General features: G+C 37.2%; 1 protein-coding gene across 1 annotated transcript in view; it reads right to left on the bottom strand.

The window, feature by feature from the left end:
- LOC306881704 (phospholipid-transporting ATPase ABCA1-like) overlaps nucleotides 1-20779 on the bottom strand; it is a gene marked incomplete at its 5' end in the record, with an annotated part of 140791 nt that overhangs the window by 31781 nt on the left and 88231 nt on the right. The window contains 12 exons of the mRNA XM_079435923.1: nucleotides 3026-3195; nucleotides 3360-3434; nucleotides 5111-5216; nucleotides 5307-5401; nucleotides 11741-11933; nucleotides 12045-12143; nucleotides 13518-13645; nucleotides 14822-14961; nucleotides 17962-18010; nucleotides 18938-19140; nucleotides 19228-19291; nucleotides 20442-20644. Of these exons, the coding sequence (XP_079292049.1) occupies nucleotides 3026-3195; nucleotides 3360-3434; nucleotides 5111-5216; nucleotides 5307-5401; nucleotides 11741-11933; nucleotides 12045-12143; nucleotides 13518-13645; nucleotides 14822-14961; nucleotides 17962-18010; nucleotides 18938-19140; nucleotides 19228-19291; nucleotides 20442-20644 (1525 nt within the window). The remainder of the gene's footprint in view (nucleotides 1-3025; nucleotides 3196-3359; nucleotides 3435-5110; nucleotides 5217-5306; nucleotides 5402-11740; nucleotides 11934-12044; nucleotides 12144-13517; nucleotides 13646-14821; nucleotides 14962-17961; nucleotides 18011-18937; nucleotides 19141-19227; nucleotides 19292-20441; nucleotides 20645-20779) is intronic.

The following is a 20779-nucleotide window of genomic DNA, read 5'->3' as shown; positions in this document are numbered from 1 at the left end:
ACGGAGTTTCAGGACTGTATTATTCTTGATTCGAGGGAAGTGACGCCCTCGTTACACGCCGGGTGATGCTCGTTTAACCTGGACGCTCATTTACAGCAGAGGATCATTTCTGACCCCTCGCTTCTCTCCTGTCAAAACCATTCATCTTCACAGCAAATACTGTGTGATCAACACACCTTCATAACCTTCATAATCAAAGTGAGACAAACACATCAACTATAAGACTTTTGAATGTTTTTGAAAGAAGTCTCTTCTGCTCACCAAGGCTGCATTTATTTGATACAAAATACAATAAAAATCATGAAATATTATTTAAAATGACCCTTTCCTGCTTTTTCAGGATTATTTGATGAATGGAAAGTTCAAAAGAACAGAATTTATTTAAAATGGAATTGTTTTTTTTTTTTACAATGTTATTACTTAATTGTAATAACATTGTACATCAATTTAATTCTTAATTTAATGCATCCTTGCTGAATAAAAGTATTAATTTCTTTAAAAATGGATCAGGGAAAGGGTGTAAATCATGAAAATAATGTGCAACTTTTGAAAACATTACTAACACTGTACATAGACCTCAGGTAAAAGCATTAAATAAAAATAAATAAAAATGTGTAAAAAAAAAAAAAAAAAAAGGTTTAATATATGGATAATTTTCCACTTTTTACGTTACATTTAGTCATTTAGCAGATGCTTTTATCCAAAGCGACTTACAAATGAGGACAATAGAAGCCATAAAAACCAACAAAAGACAAATGATATGCAAGTCTCAGTTAGGTTAAGTTAGAGTGCTAGAGTTAGAGGGTCAAATAAAGATGGACTCAGCTGCTGGGATTGAGTTGGGCAGGTCATTCCACCAGGAGGGAACATTTAACGTAAAAGTCAGTGAAAGTGATTGTGTGCCTCTTTGGGATGAACAATAATGCACCGTTCACTTGCAGAACGCAAGCTTCTAGAGGCACATAAGTCTGAAGTAATGAATTTAGGTAAAGAGGTGCAGAACCAGTGGTTTTGTAGGCAAACATTAATGCCTTGAATTTTATGCGAGCAGCTATTGGTATCCAGTGCAAATTGACAGAGGTGTGACATGAGTTATTTTCAGCTCATTACAGATTTATCTTGCAGCAGCATTCTTTTTCATGAGTGTGTCTCTAAATAGATTTTGTCATAGTTACCTCACTTCTGTGTAAAATTTTGACCCAAAGCATCACTATGTAACAGCATATTAATGTGTATTATGATGTCAGTGCTCTAGATGTGTGCACTTGAGCATGCCATAGTGTGTGCATGTGTATGTGTGTGTGTGTGTGTGTGTGTGCGCGCGTTTTTGTGACTCATTTAATGACACAGGTAAGACAGGTATTTCAAGGTGAAGGTGACTTATGAGGACAATGCCCCATGCCCCCACTTTTCAAAACACTTATAAATCATACAGAATGTTTTTGTTTTTTTTTTTTTGGGGGGGGGGGGGGGGGGGGTAGAAATGCACATGTAATAATATATAATAACATATAATAATAATAATACTAATAAATAAATAGCCACTAGTATAGCTGCAAACGCAGATTAAGTGTACAAGCCTGAAGTGGCCATGGGAAGATTTGGGAGAATTCCCGGTGAGCAGCGCAACACAGCTATTAGTACTCAGGGCTTAACCTGAACAAACCCGGTCCGGATCCGGCACCTCCGAATTACGATCATCTCATTTGGCAGATCCCCTTCCCTCAATGAAATATGTTTGTGTCAGGGTTATTATAGTTTTGCATTTTTAAATTCATTTTTAAAATAATATTGCTTTCAATTTTTGCTATAAATTTCTGTTTCGTTTTTATTTTTAAAATGTTTTGTTAATTTTAGTTTAGTTTTTATTTTGTGAACAGTTTTCTAGCCTATAGTTTTTATACCATTTAGTTTCCGTTTTAATTTTAGTTTTAGTAATTAAAGTTTAGTAGAATTAACCGAACACTACCAAAGACATTTTAAGTTTATTGACGCAAACCTCTAGCTACACAAAATTAAAGCATGCTGAGATTGATTAGAAAACAATTATTTTTGATTATTTTATTTAGTTGCTGTTGGTTTCGTTTTGTTTTAGTTTTTCATTTATTTTGATTTTGATTTTAATTCTTTCTTTCTTTCTTTCTAAATATGCCTACAGTTCTTAATTCAACATATTTGACCGTTTAGGCTATGCTACTTACATTTAAACTCGCTTAACAAGCATTTTAGAAGTGAAAATAAAACATTTCATAGTCTCAAAAAGACCGATGCGGCTCGTTTAGGTGAGTTCGCTTTGCATAAAATAAAATGGTTTACATTTTTATAGATTAAATGAAACAAACCTATATTTGGCCAAAGAAATAAGTCTAATATATATCTGCTCGCACTCACATTGGGTTGTTGCGACTGTCCTATAGGAGCTGGGGTTAAACAAAAACTACCCAAACACTAAAAAATATTGCAATAAAATAACCGTGATTTTTAGAGTATAAGTGCACACTATAAAACTGATGCAAGCTGGTAATCACTTAAGTGGTCAACCAAGTGATTGCGCGAATGATCCCTTACTATCCGTCTTCTGAAAGAACGGATGCTGTCCGTGTTTCTCTCCGTCTCATGTTTTCATAACCACTGGCCAAATTCAAAAACTAAAACATCTTTGTGAGCAAGCTTGAGTATTCTGCATATATAGAGAGAATCGGCTCTGAGAGTAGTCTATTGGCACCGCTCAGGTGCGGTGAGGGAGCTATGAAGCAAAGTTCATTTCGATTTAGAATAACTAAGGGGTGATAACTTGTTGATATGAGTGCAATAATCCCAAAGGAATGCGCAAAAGATAAACTAAAATATCTGTCCTTTTCTGCCTAGTTCGCCAACATGCACGCGCCGGCCCTGTTTGTACAGTATAAAAACCATTACACATATGGGATGTCCCCACTTTTCACAAAAACAAACATGTTTGTGAGTGTGTGTGTTTGTGTGTGTGTGTATTGTGTGTGTGTGTGTGTGTGTGTGTTGTACTCACAGTGCTGCAAACGAGAGCTGTTCTTTGGTGAGGTTCAGTGGGTGGTTGAATGTGGTAATGCCGAACTCTTCCGCTCGCCGCCCCGCTGGCAGATTTCCTCTCAGGATGCCATTACTGGCCACGTTCAGGAACGACACGAGCGAATGCCAACCCTGATTATAGAACCACACCTACACACACACACACACACACACACACACAGTTCTGTTGCCACTAGTGCTGTTATTGTGAACTAAAACCATTAAAAACAGTTTGTGTTAGTTGACTTTAAGCTGAAATGTAATAAAATATCATAAACGGAAAATACGGTACTGATGTAAATCCTGCTGCTCACCTTCACATTGTCCCTGGTGCCCAACTCCACCAAAATCAACCGAAGGGCCTGGAAAATCTTCTCGGTCTCATTAAACTGCAGAGAGAAAGAAAGTCAGAGTTTGTGTGCGAATCACAGGGTTTTGTAAACATTACAGATTTTTATTGATGTAAATATTGTTTTTGAACTTTAATCAGCAAGGATTCGTTAAATTGATCAAAAGTAACTAAAGACATTTACTGTATAATACAGAAAACAGTTATTAAACAGTTATGTCCAAAACAACCCTAAGTATCTCAGAGAGAAACATCATTGTGCTCCCTAATGTTAATAACAGCCTTTGAGTCGGGAGTGTGTCTATTGCTTAAAATGCTGACTAGGTATGCAGCAGACTTTGACACAGCAGCGGTCAGTGTTCGGCCTCATCTGAGATTCACACACTCAGTACAAGACAGATATCAGACACTAATGCTAATGTTTGCTGCTCCAGACGACACTGTAAATACACCACGAACACTAATATCCTTACACACACACTCTCTCTCTCTCACAGAGAAGGTGCCAAAATCTCTCTGGGTCTGAATGAGGGGGAGTGGAGGACGCCAACATCCTGCTATTAGCATTACAGCCGTCCATCACAGAGCTAAGCAGCATTAAAATCCCATCAGACGTCCAGACTCTGGCACGCTGCCGGAGAGGATTTAACTGCATTACATTCAGAGCCAAAACTGGGCCGGCTAATGCTAAGAAATAATGAAATGCAACTAGTATTGTGTATCAATCATGACATTGTATTGTTACAAATGCTATATAAATAAAGGTGACTTGACTTTACAGAACATGCATAACATCTGAGAGATGCAAAATACATTTAGTATTATTTATTGTAAATAAAAATCATATTTAGGATATAAATGAGGTAATTTATGAGGTGAACCATGTTACTTATAGAGGATTTAATCCAGAAAGAAATTATGTTCTGTAAATCAGGCTTGATTCTGTGTCGTACAGGACGTTTGTCAATCTTCAAAAGACCACAGTATATGAGGGACTTTATTAAAGGGAATAACGAGTTATCAACAGATATCCATTTCTAAGTATTAAAAAATTCAGCAGAATTGCAGTGTGGGAAAAACATGATCTCCATATTTGATAAGCGAATGCTAAGTGGAGAGCTGGTGGTAATTTTCACAGCATTTAAATGCTTTCAAAGGTCTGAAAAGCTTCACACTGCATTAAAAAAACAGTAAATAAAACACACTTCTCATCACGACGTGTGCTCAAGCTGCTCATGCATATCAAGATGGAGATTTCCCACCATGTTTTGATACTTAAGTGATAAACATATATGCAAATAGAAGAAATTATTGGAACGAGCTAATGGTACTTGCTACTTGTTAATGAAAATTAATCTGGATGAAAAAGCTGTCTGTAATAAACAAATGCACATTGTTATGATAACTACAATAAAACTGTGATAATTTGGTTTTAATCACCACTGCTATCAAAAAGAAACAACACTAATATTCTGAAGCTTCTCTTATGAATTTGTATTTCATGCATTTGAATGCAATTCAAAGACTAACCTAAAATGCAGAGCATAATAAATGAAAAAGTCCTGTCAGAAGTCAGGTCTCTGTGGTTTGTAAACTGCAGGGAGGTTTTGGCATCAGCTCGATCAGAAGCGTATGAGAAATGGAGGTAATGCTACACTTGAGCAGTGATTTCTGGAGGGCAGGTTGGCAGTAATGTCTAACGCCCATCGCTCTCACCTGTGAGATGTTGAGCAATGATTTGAAGTCGTCGATCACTGCTGTAATATCAGATTCATTGAGTTTGACCTGTGAGTTCACGCCGCCCACCGAGATCCCGCCGTATCTGCACACACACACACACACACATTAGCAATCACGCTGCTTTGATCTTATTTCATTCTTCACATCCTGTGGTATGAGTGTGTGTCGTTACCGTATTTTTCCTGATTTCTGGTAGCTCTTGAGCAGGAAGTCGGTCATGTTTCGGGCCGTGAGGTTCTGCAGGGTGTCTGTGGTGTTCTGAGTTCTCTACAAAAGAAAACACACCAGACAAGACCATTACAAACACACACACACACAAGTAAAAAGTTATGTCAGTAAACTTTGCATGTGTTGGGTTATTATAGTAAAGTGAAACAAAAAAAAAAAAGAAAAGAAAATGTATATAAAATGTTTGACTTATTCTAGTTGATGTACTAAAATAATTAAATTAAAAAAATATTTAAAAAACAAAACCTAAATAAAATTACAAAAACTTCACTATATATATATATATAAAAACAAGTATTAATCGCAAGTATTATGATTAATACTTGTTTAAGTATTAATCGTCTAGGGCTGTCAAAAAAATAAAACAAATTAAATTTCGAATGTGTGTCAAATTTCAAATAAAAATCCACATTTGAATGAAAAACACACTAATACACTTCTATTATTCAAATCCGTTAAAGGATTGTTAGGCTGCATTATTTAGGTCAACCGGAACCGGGAACACTCCTCATAACACATGATGTACTCATTACATCGTAAGAAGAATGGCATCTACGCTAATATTTGTCTGTTTCTTTCTTATTCTGTTTCTCAGTCCGTGTCCGGATCAGATGGTGGATCGGCGCCAGGAGATAATGGCCACGTTCACACTGCAAGTCTCAGGAGTGACAACCGCATTTAAATGCGGGAGTGAGTCCCGTAAATTATCGTTCCATGTGTGTACGGAACAGCACTCACTCCAGCATTTGTAACCATAGCAACATTCTGTCATCTTGCAGGAGTGAATAAAAGTTTAGCCATTTGTTATGTGTCATTTTTTTGACTAAAGACTCTTTTTGTCCATCAATTTTAACTAAACTACCACTGATAGACGTGCAGCGTTGTGTTTATGCTCGGGAGGCTGCATTAGAGTACTGTCTTACAGTGTTGCCATGTCCTCTTATTTACAAGCGCTTATACTCTGTTACTTTATCTGTTTCTGATTTAGAACGAGTAAAAATAAGTGAGACATATAACGACCCAAAGACAAAAGAACTGATAAAAATAAGTTGTTATAGGAGCAATAGCCATGTGGGCAGCACTGTATCAAATTTCAAATAAACATCATTTACTATTTTCAATATTTTTTTTTCCCCTCATGGAAAAAATAACTTCCCCCACATGTCAAAAATTTATTTTTTTACTACCCTTGTGGGGACACATTTGGTCCCCACAATGTAACAAGAACACACACAAATGTATGCGCACACACGTTTGCTTCTGTGAACTATGGCTGCTTTCCATAGACATATATTACTGTTATACTGACCAAACGATATTTTCTATCCCCTAACCCTAAACCTACCCCTTACAGAAACCTGTTTGCATTGTTACACTTTAAGACAAACATCATTTACTATTTTCAATCATTTTTTCCCCTCGTGCGGACCAAAAATATCAGATTTTATTATCCATGTGGGGACATTTGGTCGATGAATGAACACATACAGATTCTTCCAAACAAACCAGAATAACACACTGGAACAATAAAAGTGTGATTTTCTCCAGTGAGATTCAGGATCAGCGTGAAACTAATGAAACAGACTCCCTTCCACAGAAACTGAAAGCGCTCTGACACGCTCACACACAGGGTTGCATTGTCGGAGGCTTGTGATTTGTATAATGAACATCTATTTGACGCTGATTCACAGAGCGGGAACAGAACTATTCCAATAATGCTTTTACCTTGAAATCAAAACAGTGGATTTGTGGCTTTTAGTCCACATCTATCAAACCAAAATTGCCCAGTTAGTGGCTTTATTCCTTTCCTACTCAAAAAAAAAAAAAATGTCTCCAACAGAAGACACACATTAGGCTTTGCATTTAATGACAAAACGAAGATACACTTTTGTGCATTTCATACACTGCCTTCATACACTGCATGCAAGTAAAATATCCCAGTTATGTCAGCACTTCGGGAACGGCATTCAGCCAATCACATTTGCTGACTGTTTATAACTATAATAAAGCGCAACTGAACCTGTATTATTATTCCGCAGTCTTTCGATCATTATTATTTTCCCCTATTGGGATTTTAAAAGTCTTTGTTAAAGAGTAATAAACCAACCAGCCACGAGGAGTATTACAACATTAATACTCTCACAAATGAGTGCAACCTGCTAGATATCACATCAAATCTTCATCATCTGTCATCATCTCCTGATCGAGCTTTGCCAACAAATCTAACAGACAAATATTGGACCGTAGCAATCCGAATATGTTCATGCCTGCAAATACAAGCATGATAGAGTCAGAAATGAGCAAATTACACTCACATTACACATTATAAAGGAATACTTCGATCTGGAGGGATTATTATTTAGCTATATGCATAAACCCATATTCCTATATACTGTAAAAAAGCCTAAAATAAAGGTTTAATAAGCAAATATAAGATTAACTTTGATATTGTTCGTAATATTTCCAGTTGAACACTTACTGGACTGAAGCAGCTCAGCTTTACTTGATTCTCCAGATATTTTGTAGAAAAATGAGAGTCTCAAATCTGATCTTAAGGCTTTTGAGAAACGTTTACTTGTTCATTTCTCAATTATCATTGGATTGCATTATATGCTTGGATCATATAAATCTGATCTTACTAAGACAGTATTGGAGATATACTTGACAAAATGATATTTATATCATTTTATGTAGGTATCTGCTATACTAGGGTTTGAATCCAGACCGTGAGATGCCTCCATGCGGACTTCATGGATTTAAGGAGAATTGTGATTTGGCTTAATGTAATGATTAAACTTCAACATGAGCGCTGCTTGTTTGAAAGTCAGCTGCTGTGCTGCTTTGTGTACATCCGTTCCCGGGGAAAACGCTATATTTCTACCGTTCTGAGAGCACCTCCTGTTGGCAGAGAATGAATTAGCATTTTCAATAATTCTGTCTGCTGTTTTTGTTCAGACCATTGTGGAAATCGCCCATGTTGCAAATGTGAACTGGTGGTTTGACAAGATGTATTATAAACATTTAAACAATTAAGACAAAAAATATTGTTATTTAATTAATATAATAATTGATTGATAATACTTGTTTAAATTCATTTAATAATTGACACTTTTGACTTCATTTTCTTAAAAAACTGCGAGGTTCATCATTTTATAAAACTTTGTTTTTGTGAAACCTGTAGGCCTATCTGAACTGTAAATCATACTTTTTTACAGTCATTTTAATTTTATTCGTACAGGTCTTAAAGGTCTGTATGGCCTCGTTTCACAGACAGGGCTTAGACTAAGATAAGATAAGTAATTTTTATAAACATGCCTTAGGAAAAAAAAAAAAAAACATTATTTGTGTGCATCTTGAGACAAAACAAAGGCATATTTTAAGATATATCAGTGCAAGATACTTTCAGTTAAAACATCCGAGTCAAGCATTTTAGCCTGGGACTAGGCTTAAACCTTGTTTGTGAAACCAGGGGAAAAATCTTAAATTAAGTCTTAAATATCCTGCAGATAGCCTGGTCTGGCAAAAACCCTAAATTCATGTTTTTAGGAAAGCCTATATAACTGTCCAGACCTCAGCTGGTGAGGAGGGTTCATTACTTGACCTCAAGCAGTTTTAGTTGAATATCCCTGTGATATACTGTTTTAAAGATAGCATTGATTTACATCACAAGCATAAGAATTTCATCTTACGTTCAGGCTACATAAACATCAGCATCTGATACAAGAACGAGTCAATATAATATCCAATTTCACTGAAAATCACATTGTTTGGTGAATCCCCACTTGATTCCTATGGGACTTGATTCCTATGACTGAACTGCTGTGAAAACTAAAATCAGTCTATATTCAGATTCCTCACAGAATCGGTGGAGGATGACATATGTAGTTGTGTATAAGGAAAGTATGAAGTAACAGCTTTTTTGTGCATTTCATATCACGAAAAAAATCAACAGAGAAAGCCAGCGGACTGATTATTGTGTCTCTAAAACTCCACAGTCCTGCAGTCAAACACACGCTTAACGAACACCTAACGACACCACTGACCTGCCATCGGCATGGAAACCAGCGATTTATTAAGAAACCGGTGCGGAGCGTCCGCCTCCTCTCTTTCACTTATCAAGGACACAAATAGAAAGAGAGTGCATGAAGAATGAGTCTGATCGCCAATCAAAGAAAGCACATGTGCTCGTGTTAGCGCTCCAGCAAGAAGATAATCAATCAAAACTCTGTCACGGAGCCGTTTGCAGTGAAATACAGTTTACAGCAACATAAATTGCCCTGTAAGCGCTTAATGCGACACAACAGATGTGCTAGGTGTTTGAAAAGGTCGCTGGGATAATGATGCCATTTAGCATTTAGCATTTCAGTGCAGTGATTTTCAGATACAGACGAACAAACCGACGTTAGTAAGAGACAAGCTATGAATGTTAACTCATTAACAATTTACGTCAATGAACATATCAGTGCCATCAGAATGAAAAATCCTTGTGTCATTGTTCATAAACAAAATGCTTAGTCATGTTGTCAATATAAGAGTGCAAACTGTTAGCATTAGCTGATCTAAACTATGGCAACAGTTTGGATGCCAGATACTGTACTGAAATGCAGAAGGCTGCACTTCTTATATATACAAAACAAAACAATAAAAAAGAAAAAAAAAAATGTTACAGCAGACAAAAAATAAATAAACAAACAAACAAACACCAAAAAATAAGTAAATAAAAATAAAATGTGCCACCAGTGGTTGACACTGACAGTACATGCTAATCAATATATATATATATTTTTTTTTTTATATATAGGATGACCTTTGAAACCCTTGATTACATGAAATGAACAAAACGATTTAATTAAAATATATATATATATATATATATATGAAAATTGAGAAATTGTGCTGAACACCATTTTTGTGTTATTAGACAGCAGAAAAAAAATAAAAAAACCTAACCACACCTAACCCTTCAGGGTTTTCATGTGTTTGTGTGTGTGTGTTTGTGTGTGTTTGTGTGTGTGTGTGTGTGTGTGTATGTGTGTGTGTTTGCTGCTGGTCTAATTAAAGCAGCATTTGATGTATCTGAAACCCTGAGGCGGCGGATAAGATTCATCCAGCCTCCATTATCCAAAAAACCTCCATGATTATGTTTCAAGACAAAACATCTCCTGTGTGTTTGTGTGTGTAGGACTCTTCTCTTAGTTTAGTAAAACCAGTACTTGAGTAAATGTTTTAAAAATGGGTCAGCTGAGTGTGTGTGTGTATATACTCAGAGAAAGCTTGTTTACCGAGAGCGAATCGGAGGAGATTCTAAGTTTAAACTCAGCGTTGCGCAGGAGTGATTTGCATTTCTGCTGACACACCGACAGAACTTCAGTCTGAGAGATTCAGGAGATGCTACAGACTAAATGTACACATATGATAATGAATGTGTGTCACGGGTTCAGTTTTCACCTGGATGAACAATGCTCCTTCTGCTGTGAAACCGTTGATCGTTTATTTATGGCTCATTAGTTTCTGTTCAGAGAAGCTGGACAAACCATTTCTCTATATGACAAGCCACACATTAAACGCCGTGAATTCTGTATGAGCGCGAACAGTGAACTTTCCTGGGATGATTCAGAAGATGAATCCTGAATTTTGAATAAATGTTGAGTCTTAAATTTCATAATTTAGTGTTTGATGAGCTACAATAAAGTGTTTATCTTAGTGTTTTTCAGAAGTGTTGATTTTTGGCACATTGCATAGAAACCAGAAGGGCCAATTTGACCTCAAAACAAAAGATTTGTAAAGCCTTTCCAAAATGCACCCGCTTTGAAACTACATGCACATTCATGAACCTAAATGATACAAATGTCATTAAGAAATAAATAGTTTAACCAATATTTTAAGAAAATCAAGCGTGGGCCAAACTGACCCGCAACACAAAAAGAGGGTTTTAATGCATTAGTAATAATAAAGTGTTATTGGTTATCTTGAAATATTAATACAATTATAAAAGTTATCAATTTTACTTTATAAAATTCAGTAGATTTCACAGGAAAAAAGAGTTGAAGGTGCACGTCTGTACAATGATACTAAAAGTGTTTCACTTTCTAAAAAAGCCTAATTATCAATCAGATGACAGAAGGCATGGAGTTTAACAGCAAAGTTTTGATCATGTTTATCCTTTAGAGGCCATAGAAATTTGCATAGCACATGTAATACAGCAGGGCTAGTATATGCACCCTTTTTCTTAACCACAGTGCTTACACAATAGCAGTTGGACAAAATCAAGCAGAAGCCTCTGGCATAAAACTGCATCAGCAATGGGCAAACCATAATTGGCAATTGTATTTGACTACAGCCAGTGGCCATTCACCAGTGTGTGTATGTGTGTGTGACCTGCGGTGGTGGTAAACCGCCGGCTCCAGGTGGGCAGTCTGGGAGCATGATGCTGCGCTGCGGCGTGCTGCATTGGCAGTCTGGAGACGGGTTCTCCTTGCTCCAGTTCCCCTTCTCAAAGATTTCAGTGATGGACGGATCCACCGCCGGAGTGATCCAATCAGTGCCTCCCGCTGGGTTACACGGCAATTTACTGAAGGAGGAACAGGAAACACACAGTCAAGCTGCTACACCTGTGTGTGCGTGTGTGTGTGTGTGTGTGTGTGTGTGTGTGTGTGTGTGTGTGTGTGTGTGTGATGCTTACGGTATGGGGTTGGTGCTCATGCAGCGCGTCCCAAATCCCGGTGAACTGAGCAGAGCATTCTTCACTCTCTCCACCTGATCGACACCAGGATCATCAAAACTACAACACACAAACAAGATTCGTTATTGGCCAAGGAAATGAGTGTGTATCATTATAATTAGCTTTATGTGTAAATTACCGTTCAAAAGTTTCGAATTTTAATGTTTTTGAAAAAGTCTCTTCTGCTCACCAAGGCTGCATTTATTTGAACAAAAATACAGTAAATACAGTGAAACTTTATCATTTAATACAGCTGTTTTCTGTGTGAATAATATATACTAAAATGTAATTTATTTCTGTGCTCAAAGCTGTATTTTCAGCATCATTACTCCAGTCTTCAGTGTCACATGATCCTTCAGAAATCATTCTAATATGCTGCTTTGCTGCTCATGAAATATTTTGAAAACAGTTGTGCTGCCCAATATTTTTGTGAATACTTTATTTTTCAAGATTCTTTGATGAATAGAAGGTTCAAAAGAACAGCATTTATTTGAAATAGAAATCTTTTGTAACATTATAAATGTATTTACTGGCACTTTTGACCAATTTAATGAATCCTTTCTGAACAAACGTGTTAACTTCTTGGTAAGACTTTGCTATAATAAGGTACTGTTCATTAATTAACATCAATTAAAGTTAACTAACAATGAGCAGTTCGTTAATTACAGTATTTATTCATCTTTGTTAACATTAGTTAATAAAAACACAAAATTTGTGTTTGTGTGTGTGTGTGTGTGTATGTGTGTGCGTGTGTGTGTGCGCGTGTGTGTGTGTGTTTGTGTGTGTGTGTGTGTGTGTGTGAGAGAGAGAGAGAGAGAGAGAGAGAGAGAGAGAGAGAGAAAGACAGCACGGTAAAACAGGAAACAATTATGCCTGTAATTTCAAAGTGAAGACTTATAATAAACCCTACTCTAAAAAGCGCTCTTTTACAACCAATCTTTTTACTTTCCTGGACAACCAACCAATCACAGTCTTCAAAAGACTGTGTCATAGCTAGCAACGGGGTCAGCTCCGCCTCCTCACTAAGATACAAGTTTTTGTATTTTCCTCGCTCAGAGCTGCTCTCAGATTGGTCCTGAATCACTTTTAAGCTAAGACTCCTAGTTAGAAATGTTTAAGTTAAATTAGGAGCTCTCTAAAAGGAGTCTTAGAATCTTTAAGAATACAGATCCATTAATAAAAATAGCAGATACAACTTTTGATTTTAATAACATATTACTAAAGGTTGAAATTAACATTAACTAAGATTAATAAATAATAATATTTCATTGATGGTTTATGTTAACTAACATAGTTATCCTATGTTAATAAAGGAAGCATTGTTTTAAAGTTTTACCAATTTGGTTAAAATTTCGTTATTGACTCCTAAATAAATGTATACATATATACATAATATGGTGCCACATTTAACCAAGTTAGGGTGTATGTGTGTACCTGTAGAAGGTATTCTGTGGAGCTCCATTCATCCAGGGCTGAAGCTCCAGATTGGGATATTCAACAAACGGAGGAACAATCAGTGAGAAGATGAGAGCCAAACACACGAAGAACGCCGGCATTACAACCTGATACACACACACACACACAAACAAACAGTTTAACTGTGTATCAGTAATAATCTAAAACAGGTTTAAAATTTTAATTCATTGAGATGCACCTATTGAATGTTTAAGCCAAAGTGTTGTTTAAGCACATGGGTTGCGGCTGATTAGTGAATAAGATGCAAGTTTGTATGCTGAAACACCACATGTCAAAGTGGCTCAAGTTTTTAGCACTTTGCCCCTCTCTTCCCTCTCTCTCTCTTTCTTTCTCTGGCAGACGAGTGTCATGTGCTTGTGTTGGCTTAGTTAAATGTGTAAAAGGGTTCGATTAAACACTTTCAAAAACTGGCACTGTCACCCTTCATTCCCAGCATAATTAATTTCTCTCTATTCTTCCACTCTGCTATCTCTCCAAATGTTCTCCTTTCATTCCATCCCTCCGCTGACAGACGGAGCAAAACCAGTGCACACAAAACCTGCGAGGGGGAGACAGGCTGCATAGGAGTCGACGACATGGCTTCACTCCAGCCGATTAATTACACTCCATGATTGTCCAATTAATTCAAACACCCAATTCAAACACTCTCTGTTTACACTGAGGAAAATTTAAATGTGCCAGAGACGGAGAACGCATGGGGAATAATGAAGAAGAAAACAATGGAACATCTTCCCCTGAGAGAACCAGGGTGACGAGCGTCAGCCAGTGCAGAAAAATGAAAAATATGCACAGTGATGGAGATTATTTGACCAAGAGCCGAGAACATTACACGACCTGCAATTACATACTGTACAGCTTTCAGAAACCCTGCAGTAACAGATAGAATTTGCAGCTGGAATATTTGATTAATTTCATTTTATTTTGGTGTCCATTGCATGCAATTACTTGTGTACACTTATTCAATCTCTAGCTATAAGTGTGTTTAACAACTGAAGGGATTGTAGGAAATATTCAACAAATTTGAGCCCAAACTCACTGAACTGATATGAGCTCATACTTTACTAAATGAGCTCAGAGACAAGTGCTTTTGTTTTTGATGGGCCAGTGCATTTGGTGCAAAACAGTTGTGCTTGGATTCACGCTGAGACCTGTCAAAACCGATTAAATTCACACAGCTACAGAATGTAAAATGGAGAGAGATTGACTTGAAGAAGGAAAACGGGTGAAAGAGGGTCTTTACAGGTTATGTCTGATGGTTTTACCTGAGCGATGATTCCCCTCCGGCTTCTGCGGGCATGGTGGAAACGTTTGATAAAAAGAGCTAAAAACTGCTGTTTGATCAGTGACCAACCCGTGATGACGTACGACCCTTTGCCATTCGCACACATGGGCCGCTGGGTGTCTGTAACATAAACAACAGTCTCACACAGTGCCTAATTACTACTGAATTAGTACTGAATCTGCCTCACTGTTACAGCATATAAGTGTTATATCCACCTCAACTATTACAGCCACCTCACTGTTACAGCTATCTCAAAAGTTACAGCTACCTTACTGTTACAGCTACCGCAAAAGTTAGAGCTACCTCAAAATGTACAGCTGCCTCACTGTTACAGCTATCTCAAAAGTTACAGCCGCCTCACTGTTACAGCCTCCTCACTGTTACAGCCGCCTCACTGATACAGCCTCCTCACTGTTACAGCCTCCTCACTGTTACAGCTGCCTCACTGTTACAGGCGCCTCACTGTTACAGCCTCCTCACTGTTACAGCCGCCTCACTGTTACAGGCTCCTCACTGTTACAGCCGCCTCACTGTTACAGCCTCCTCACTGTAACAGCCTCCTCACTGTTACAGCTGCCTCACTGTAACAGCCTCCTCACTGTTACAGCCGCCTCACTGTTACAGGTGCCTCACTGTTACAGCCTCCTGACGGTTACAGCTGCCTCACTGTTACAGGTGCCTCACTGTTACAGCCGCCTCACTGTTACAGCCTCCTCACTGTTACAGCCTCCTCACTGTTACAGCCTCCTCACTGTAACAGCCTCCTCACTGTTACAGCCGCCTCACTGTAACAGCCACCTCACTGTTACAGCCACCTCACTGTTACAGCTGCCTCACTGTAACAGCCTCCTCACTGTTACAGCTATTCCTTCAACTCCTTCACTGGTACAGCTTCCTTCCTGTTACAGTTGATTCACTGTTACACCTACCTTAACCAGTTCAGTTGACTCAACTATAAAAGATGCCTCAATTATTTTTGTTACTACAGTTTTATAGTACCTAATTATTACAGCTACCTTAACTATTACAGCTAACTGAACTATTACTATTGCCTCAAATACTTTAGGCACCACACTGTTACAGCTAGCTCACTGTTACAGATGATTCACTGTTACACCTACCTTAACCAGTTCAGTTGACTCAACTATAAAAGATGCCTCAATTATTTTTGTTACTGCAGTTTTATAGTACCTAATTATTACAGCTGCCTTAACTATTTCAGCTGACTCAGCTATTACAGCCACCTCACTGTTACTTCTAAGGTATCTATAATACTTTAGTTATGTCTCATGGTATGATTTGATTCATGATAAGAAGTAGTATCGAAGTACCACCAAAAGTGTTTGGATATGTCTGCAAAAACAAATGTGAGCACACTCTAAACACATCCAAGTTTCTGCTAAAATCCACTGAAACATCATGCCAGGTTTTCATGTGCTTGACTTAAATTGTCCATTAGGCTACTTATTTATATTCCATATGTGCTATTTTAAATTGCATTGGTCTTAAATCATAGACGCCAATGGTGCATACATTATTTGTATTACTTGTATTATCGACATTCAAGTTCAGGTTGAATGCTGGATATTTACTTCAACACATTATGGTGTTACTATTGGGAAAATGCTGTAACAACGCCATTAGTCTGAAGCTAGATTACCACAGTACAACCATATCACAGCTGAAATGTGCAACAGTAGTTACAGATGACTCACTTTTACAGCCACCTCACTATTACAGCTTACAGTAACCATAATTATTAAACCAACCTTATCACTTCACTTAGCTCACTCTTACAGCTAGCCTACTATTAAATGTTTAGAGATGGAAACTCTGGAAGAACTCTGACTTACCCTCCACACGTCTCGTGAATTTAACCTTTGAATCTGTTTCAAAACAGGGGGGGGGGGGTAATACAGAGCAGTGATGTGATACAAAGCCATTATTTTCTCAGTATCAACTAAATTTTTCGAAAGATTTGTAAAAGAATGAGCCAGTGTGTTTATTTCCATACACATATAAGCATGTAGTGGATATATTGTCAGTTTACATTTGAGCGCACCATTTTTCACAGCTTTTGCATCTTTGCATTCCAGTGCTGAGCTGATAGTCTGTATTCCTGATATCCTTGAGCTGCTTCTGCGCTTTTGTTGAAGAGTTCCTTTCTTATCTGTGAGACATTAACACACACACACACACACACACACACAGCAGAGGTTATTCTGGAGAACTGTGATACTTTCAGCTTATTCATCTGACCTGTTCTTATCTGCGGTAGCATTAACACACGTATACACACAATCACACACACTCTGAGGTGAGACTGGAGTAAGACAGGAGAGTACAATTGCAACACTTCATCTCAGCTCTTATTTGAGCGGCCCGTTCTTATCTGAGAACCACAAGGCCCTTAAATAGACCGGATATCCTTCTAAAGAATCCCATTGTTAGAAACGAGAGGTTCAGGCTTATTTTTAAAAAGATCCCTGATCATTTCAGTCTGATTTTAACACCTTGAGTGGCACATTTCAGTGCAGTTGTATCATGAAACGGTCAACATGTAGTACATCTTTACAAAGTGCCTGTTTCTGAAGGATTGGTGGCTAATATAACTGGTGCTTATTTAATGTGGAAAGGACATTTACATAGATGCAGCATAAGCTAAAGAGAGGAACCCTAAAATGGCCTAAAATATGACTGGTAAAAACAGAAACAATAAAGTATTGCATAAACCAGGGGTGGGGAACGTTGGTCCTGGAGGGCCGGTGTCCTGCAGAGTTTAGCTCTAACCCTAATCAAACACACCTGATCCAGCTAATCAAGGTCTTCAGGATGCAGTTAGGTTTTTTTTCCAGGGTTTTTCAGGGTTGGAGCTAAACTCTGCAGGAGAGTGGCCCTCCAGGATCAATGTTCCCCACCCCTGGTATAAACTATATTAAAAAGTATTATTACTATTATTAAAGAAAGATATAATCCTTTTAAAATGATGTACAATGATGTTTAAATTTCATATCAATAACTTGTCAAAGTTTTTCGAGTATCTTGTATAAACTTGTTGGAGATGGTGATACTGTATATTAAAGTGTAAAATTAAATGAATATTAATATAGATGATGTTACCATGGGATTCCACATCAACACCTGTGTCTTCAGCTACCTTCAGAAAGATCTGTGAAATTAAACACCAGGAAATGATGTTACTCCACAGCTTCATCTGGAAATTTCACTACAAAAAAGGTCAGTAAGGATTCATTTACTTTTTTTAAATACTTTCACCAAGGATGCATGAAATTGATCAAATGTGACAGTAAATAAATTCTTAATAAATACATTTATTTTTTAACTTTTAGAATTCAGAAAATTGAATTTCTGAATCATAATTTCCACATATTCAACATTGATAATAATCAGTATATTAGAATGATTTCTGAAGGATCATGTGACACTGAAGACTGGAGTAATGATACTGAATACTCAGCTTTAAATCACAGAATAAATTACATTTTAACATACATTCACATAAAAAACTGTTATTTTATATTATAATAATGTTTAAAATTTTACTGTTTTTACTGCATTTTTAATGAAATAAATACATCCTTGTTGAGCATAAGATTATTTTAATGTTAAGCTGTAATATTGATCTCAGCACAATAATTGTTTGAAAACTTGAAATTTGATACACATGCCAATTATATATTTTTTTGTATCTGTGGCACTGAGCATTAAAACATGGGTATATATTTTTTAATAATTTCTAAATAAATTCAACTAAACAGACTGGTTTGCTGGTTTGTTTGGTATCAGCCTTTTGCTGAAGTGAACGGAAAATATCATGTAATTGCTGTGTTTATGGTAAAATAGCAGGATGGGAAACTGAAGGCGTGTCTCATGAATGTTAATTAGGTTATGCACAATTGAATATGATCTTTAACGGTTTTGATAAATCAATAGTCTGTGTGATGCATTGATCTGGAGCTAAATATCTGCAGCTATGCATCTGCTCATCAAAATCAAATGTGAATTTGATTGCATTAGTGTAAAGTGGCAGAAACTAATTGGACCACGTGTGTAAATGTCACCATCGTTTGTGTACCTCCTCCAGACTCGTATCTGATATCCCGTAGCTGGTGACGCCCAGAGCGCTCTTCTCCAGATCCAGCTCTTTAAAGAGGGATGCGAAGCTGCCGTTTGTGGCGCCCGTATACGGCAGCACATACACCAGCTCCTGACCTACGACCTCCAGAAACTCGGCCTCCGGCACGTGCCGCCGCACCAGTCGACTCAGATCCGCTGCGTCTGATCAGAAAGAGCATGCAAATACATTTACACACATGAACAATGACACTGTGAGTGTGTTCAGTAGAGAGTGTGTGAGCTGTGAACCTGGCGGGTCCAGACTGCTGATGCTGTCACTGCAAATTCCTTCATCCACGCTGAATTTATCATACTGTCAGACACACACACAAATAAATATGGAATTCAGTATTAAAAACATTAACCGCACGGTTGCTGGTAGGGATGGGACATAACTAGTCAACTAGTTTTGACTGACAAGTTTGTTTAGCCGTTTTCAACATTTTAATAGGTCTATAGGAATAGCTGTGCCTTTAAACAAATTGCTTCTAAGGTTTAAAAATTGTGCATATCTTGTAATTTCTTAATATGGTAAATCAATGCCAAATCAGGACTGAAAAAAGTGGTACTGAAACATATCTTCATTTCAATTTTCATTGAAAGTTGATTTTAAAAAAAAGAAGCACAATAACTCAAAACCAACGGCTCTCAATAAAGTTTCATTTATGGCATTTAATAAAACATCGGAGCCCCTTTGTGGTAAATATTATCTGTGTTATTATTGTTAACTAAAATGTAAAAAAAGTAAATTGAAATCAAGCTAAAAAAAATTCAGAAATAAATACCTGATAAAAATTTTATTAAATAGCATACATGAACATTAAACAGAATGAATATGTATATGTGTATATGGTAACACTTTAAAATAGGGAACACTTATTCACTATTAACTATGACTTTTCCCTCAATAAACTCATAATTTGCTGCTTATTAATAGTTAGTAAGGTAGTTGTTAAGTTTAGGTACTGGGTAGGATTAGGGATGTAGAATAAAGCATTAATATGTGCTTAATTACTATTTATAAATGGCTAATATTCTAGTAACAAAATTACTAACTATAAATTACAACGAAAATTGAAAATATAAAAAATAATAAATACTAAAGTAGCATGTAAATTATTTAAAAAAAATTATATTGGAGTATTGTGTATTTTTTTTTAAATAATTAAATAAATTATAAATAAAAAATACTACAGATTACTGGAGTATGTTTTACTATTTACCATTACTGCTTCAAAATTTAACTCAAAGTTACTTGCCGTTTCTTTTTTTGCAAAAGTTTTCTCAGTTTATTTTATTTTTTTCTTTGTAGTGAAATGTTGGTATTATTGTCTATTTTATAGTGTGTGTTGTGTGTAGAAGACCTTGATTTGTTCACTGCAACCTAATTCACCCAAGGGTACAAGTAAAGCACGCTGAACAGACGCCTGGCTGATCGCTGAGTGCTGTCAGGGCCAGTTTACCTCTTTAATCGCTGGGACTCGTTGAGCTGCGACTCGCTCCTGATTGGCCCGCGCGACCGTCAGGTAATAACCTCTACCGTAGTTTTTCTTGAGGAAGAGCGAGGAGCCGCAGCAGCAGACTCGGCCGTGCGAGATGATGGCGATACGATCGCCCAGAATATCCGCTTCATCCATGTGATGTGTCGACAGAATGATGGTACGACCTGGAAGAGACACAGACATCAAACGAAGACACGTTCAGCGCTCGTGGGCACGGGAAAAACCATTAAAGTTCAGCACTGAGCGTGCATTTCTGAAGCTCATCTGAATGGGATGGGGCGCGTTTGAAGCGCAGGTGC

This window comes from Barbus barbus, assembly GCF_936440315.1.
Source record: "Barbus barbus genome assembly, chromosome: 2".
Classification (NCBI taxonomy): Eukaryota; Metazoa; Chordata; class Actinopteri; order Cypriniformes; family Cyprinidae; genus Barbus; species Barbus barbus.
This window is presented reverse-complemented; position numbering and strand designations above follow the sequence as displayed.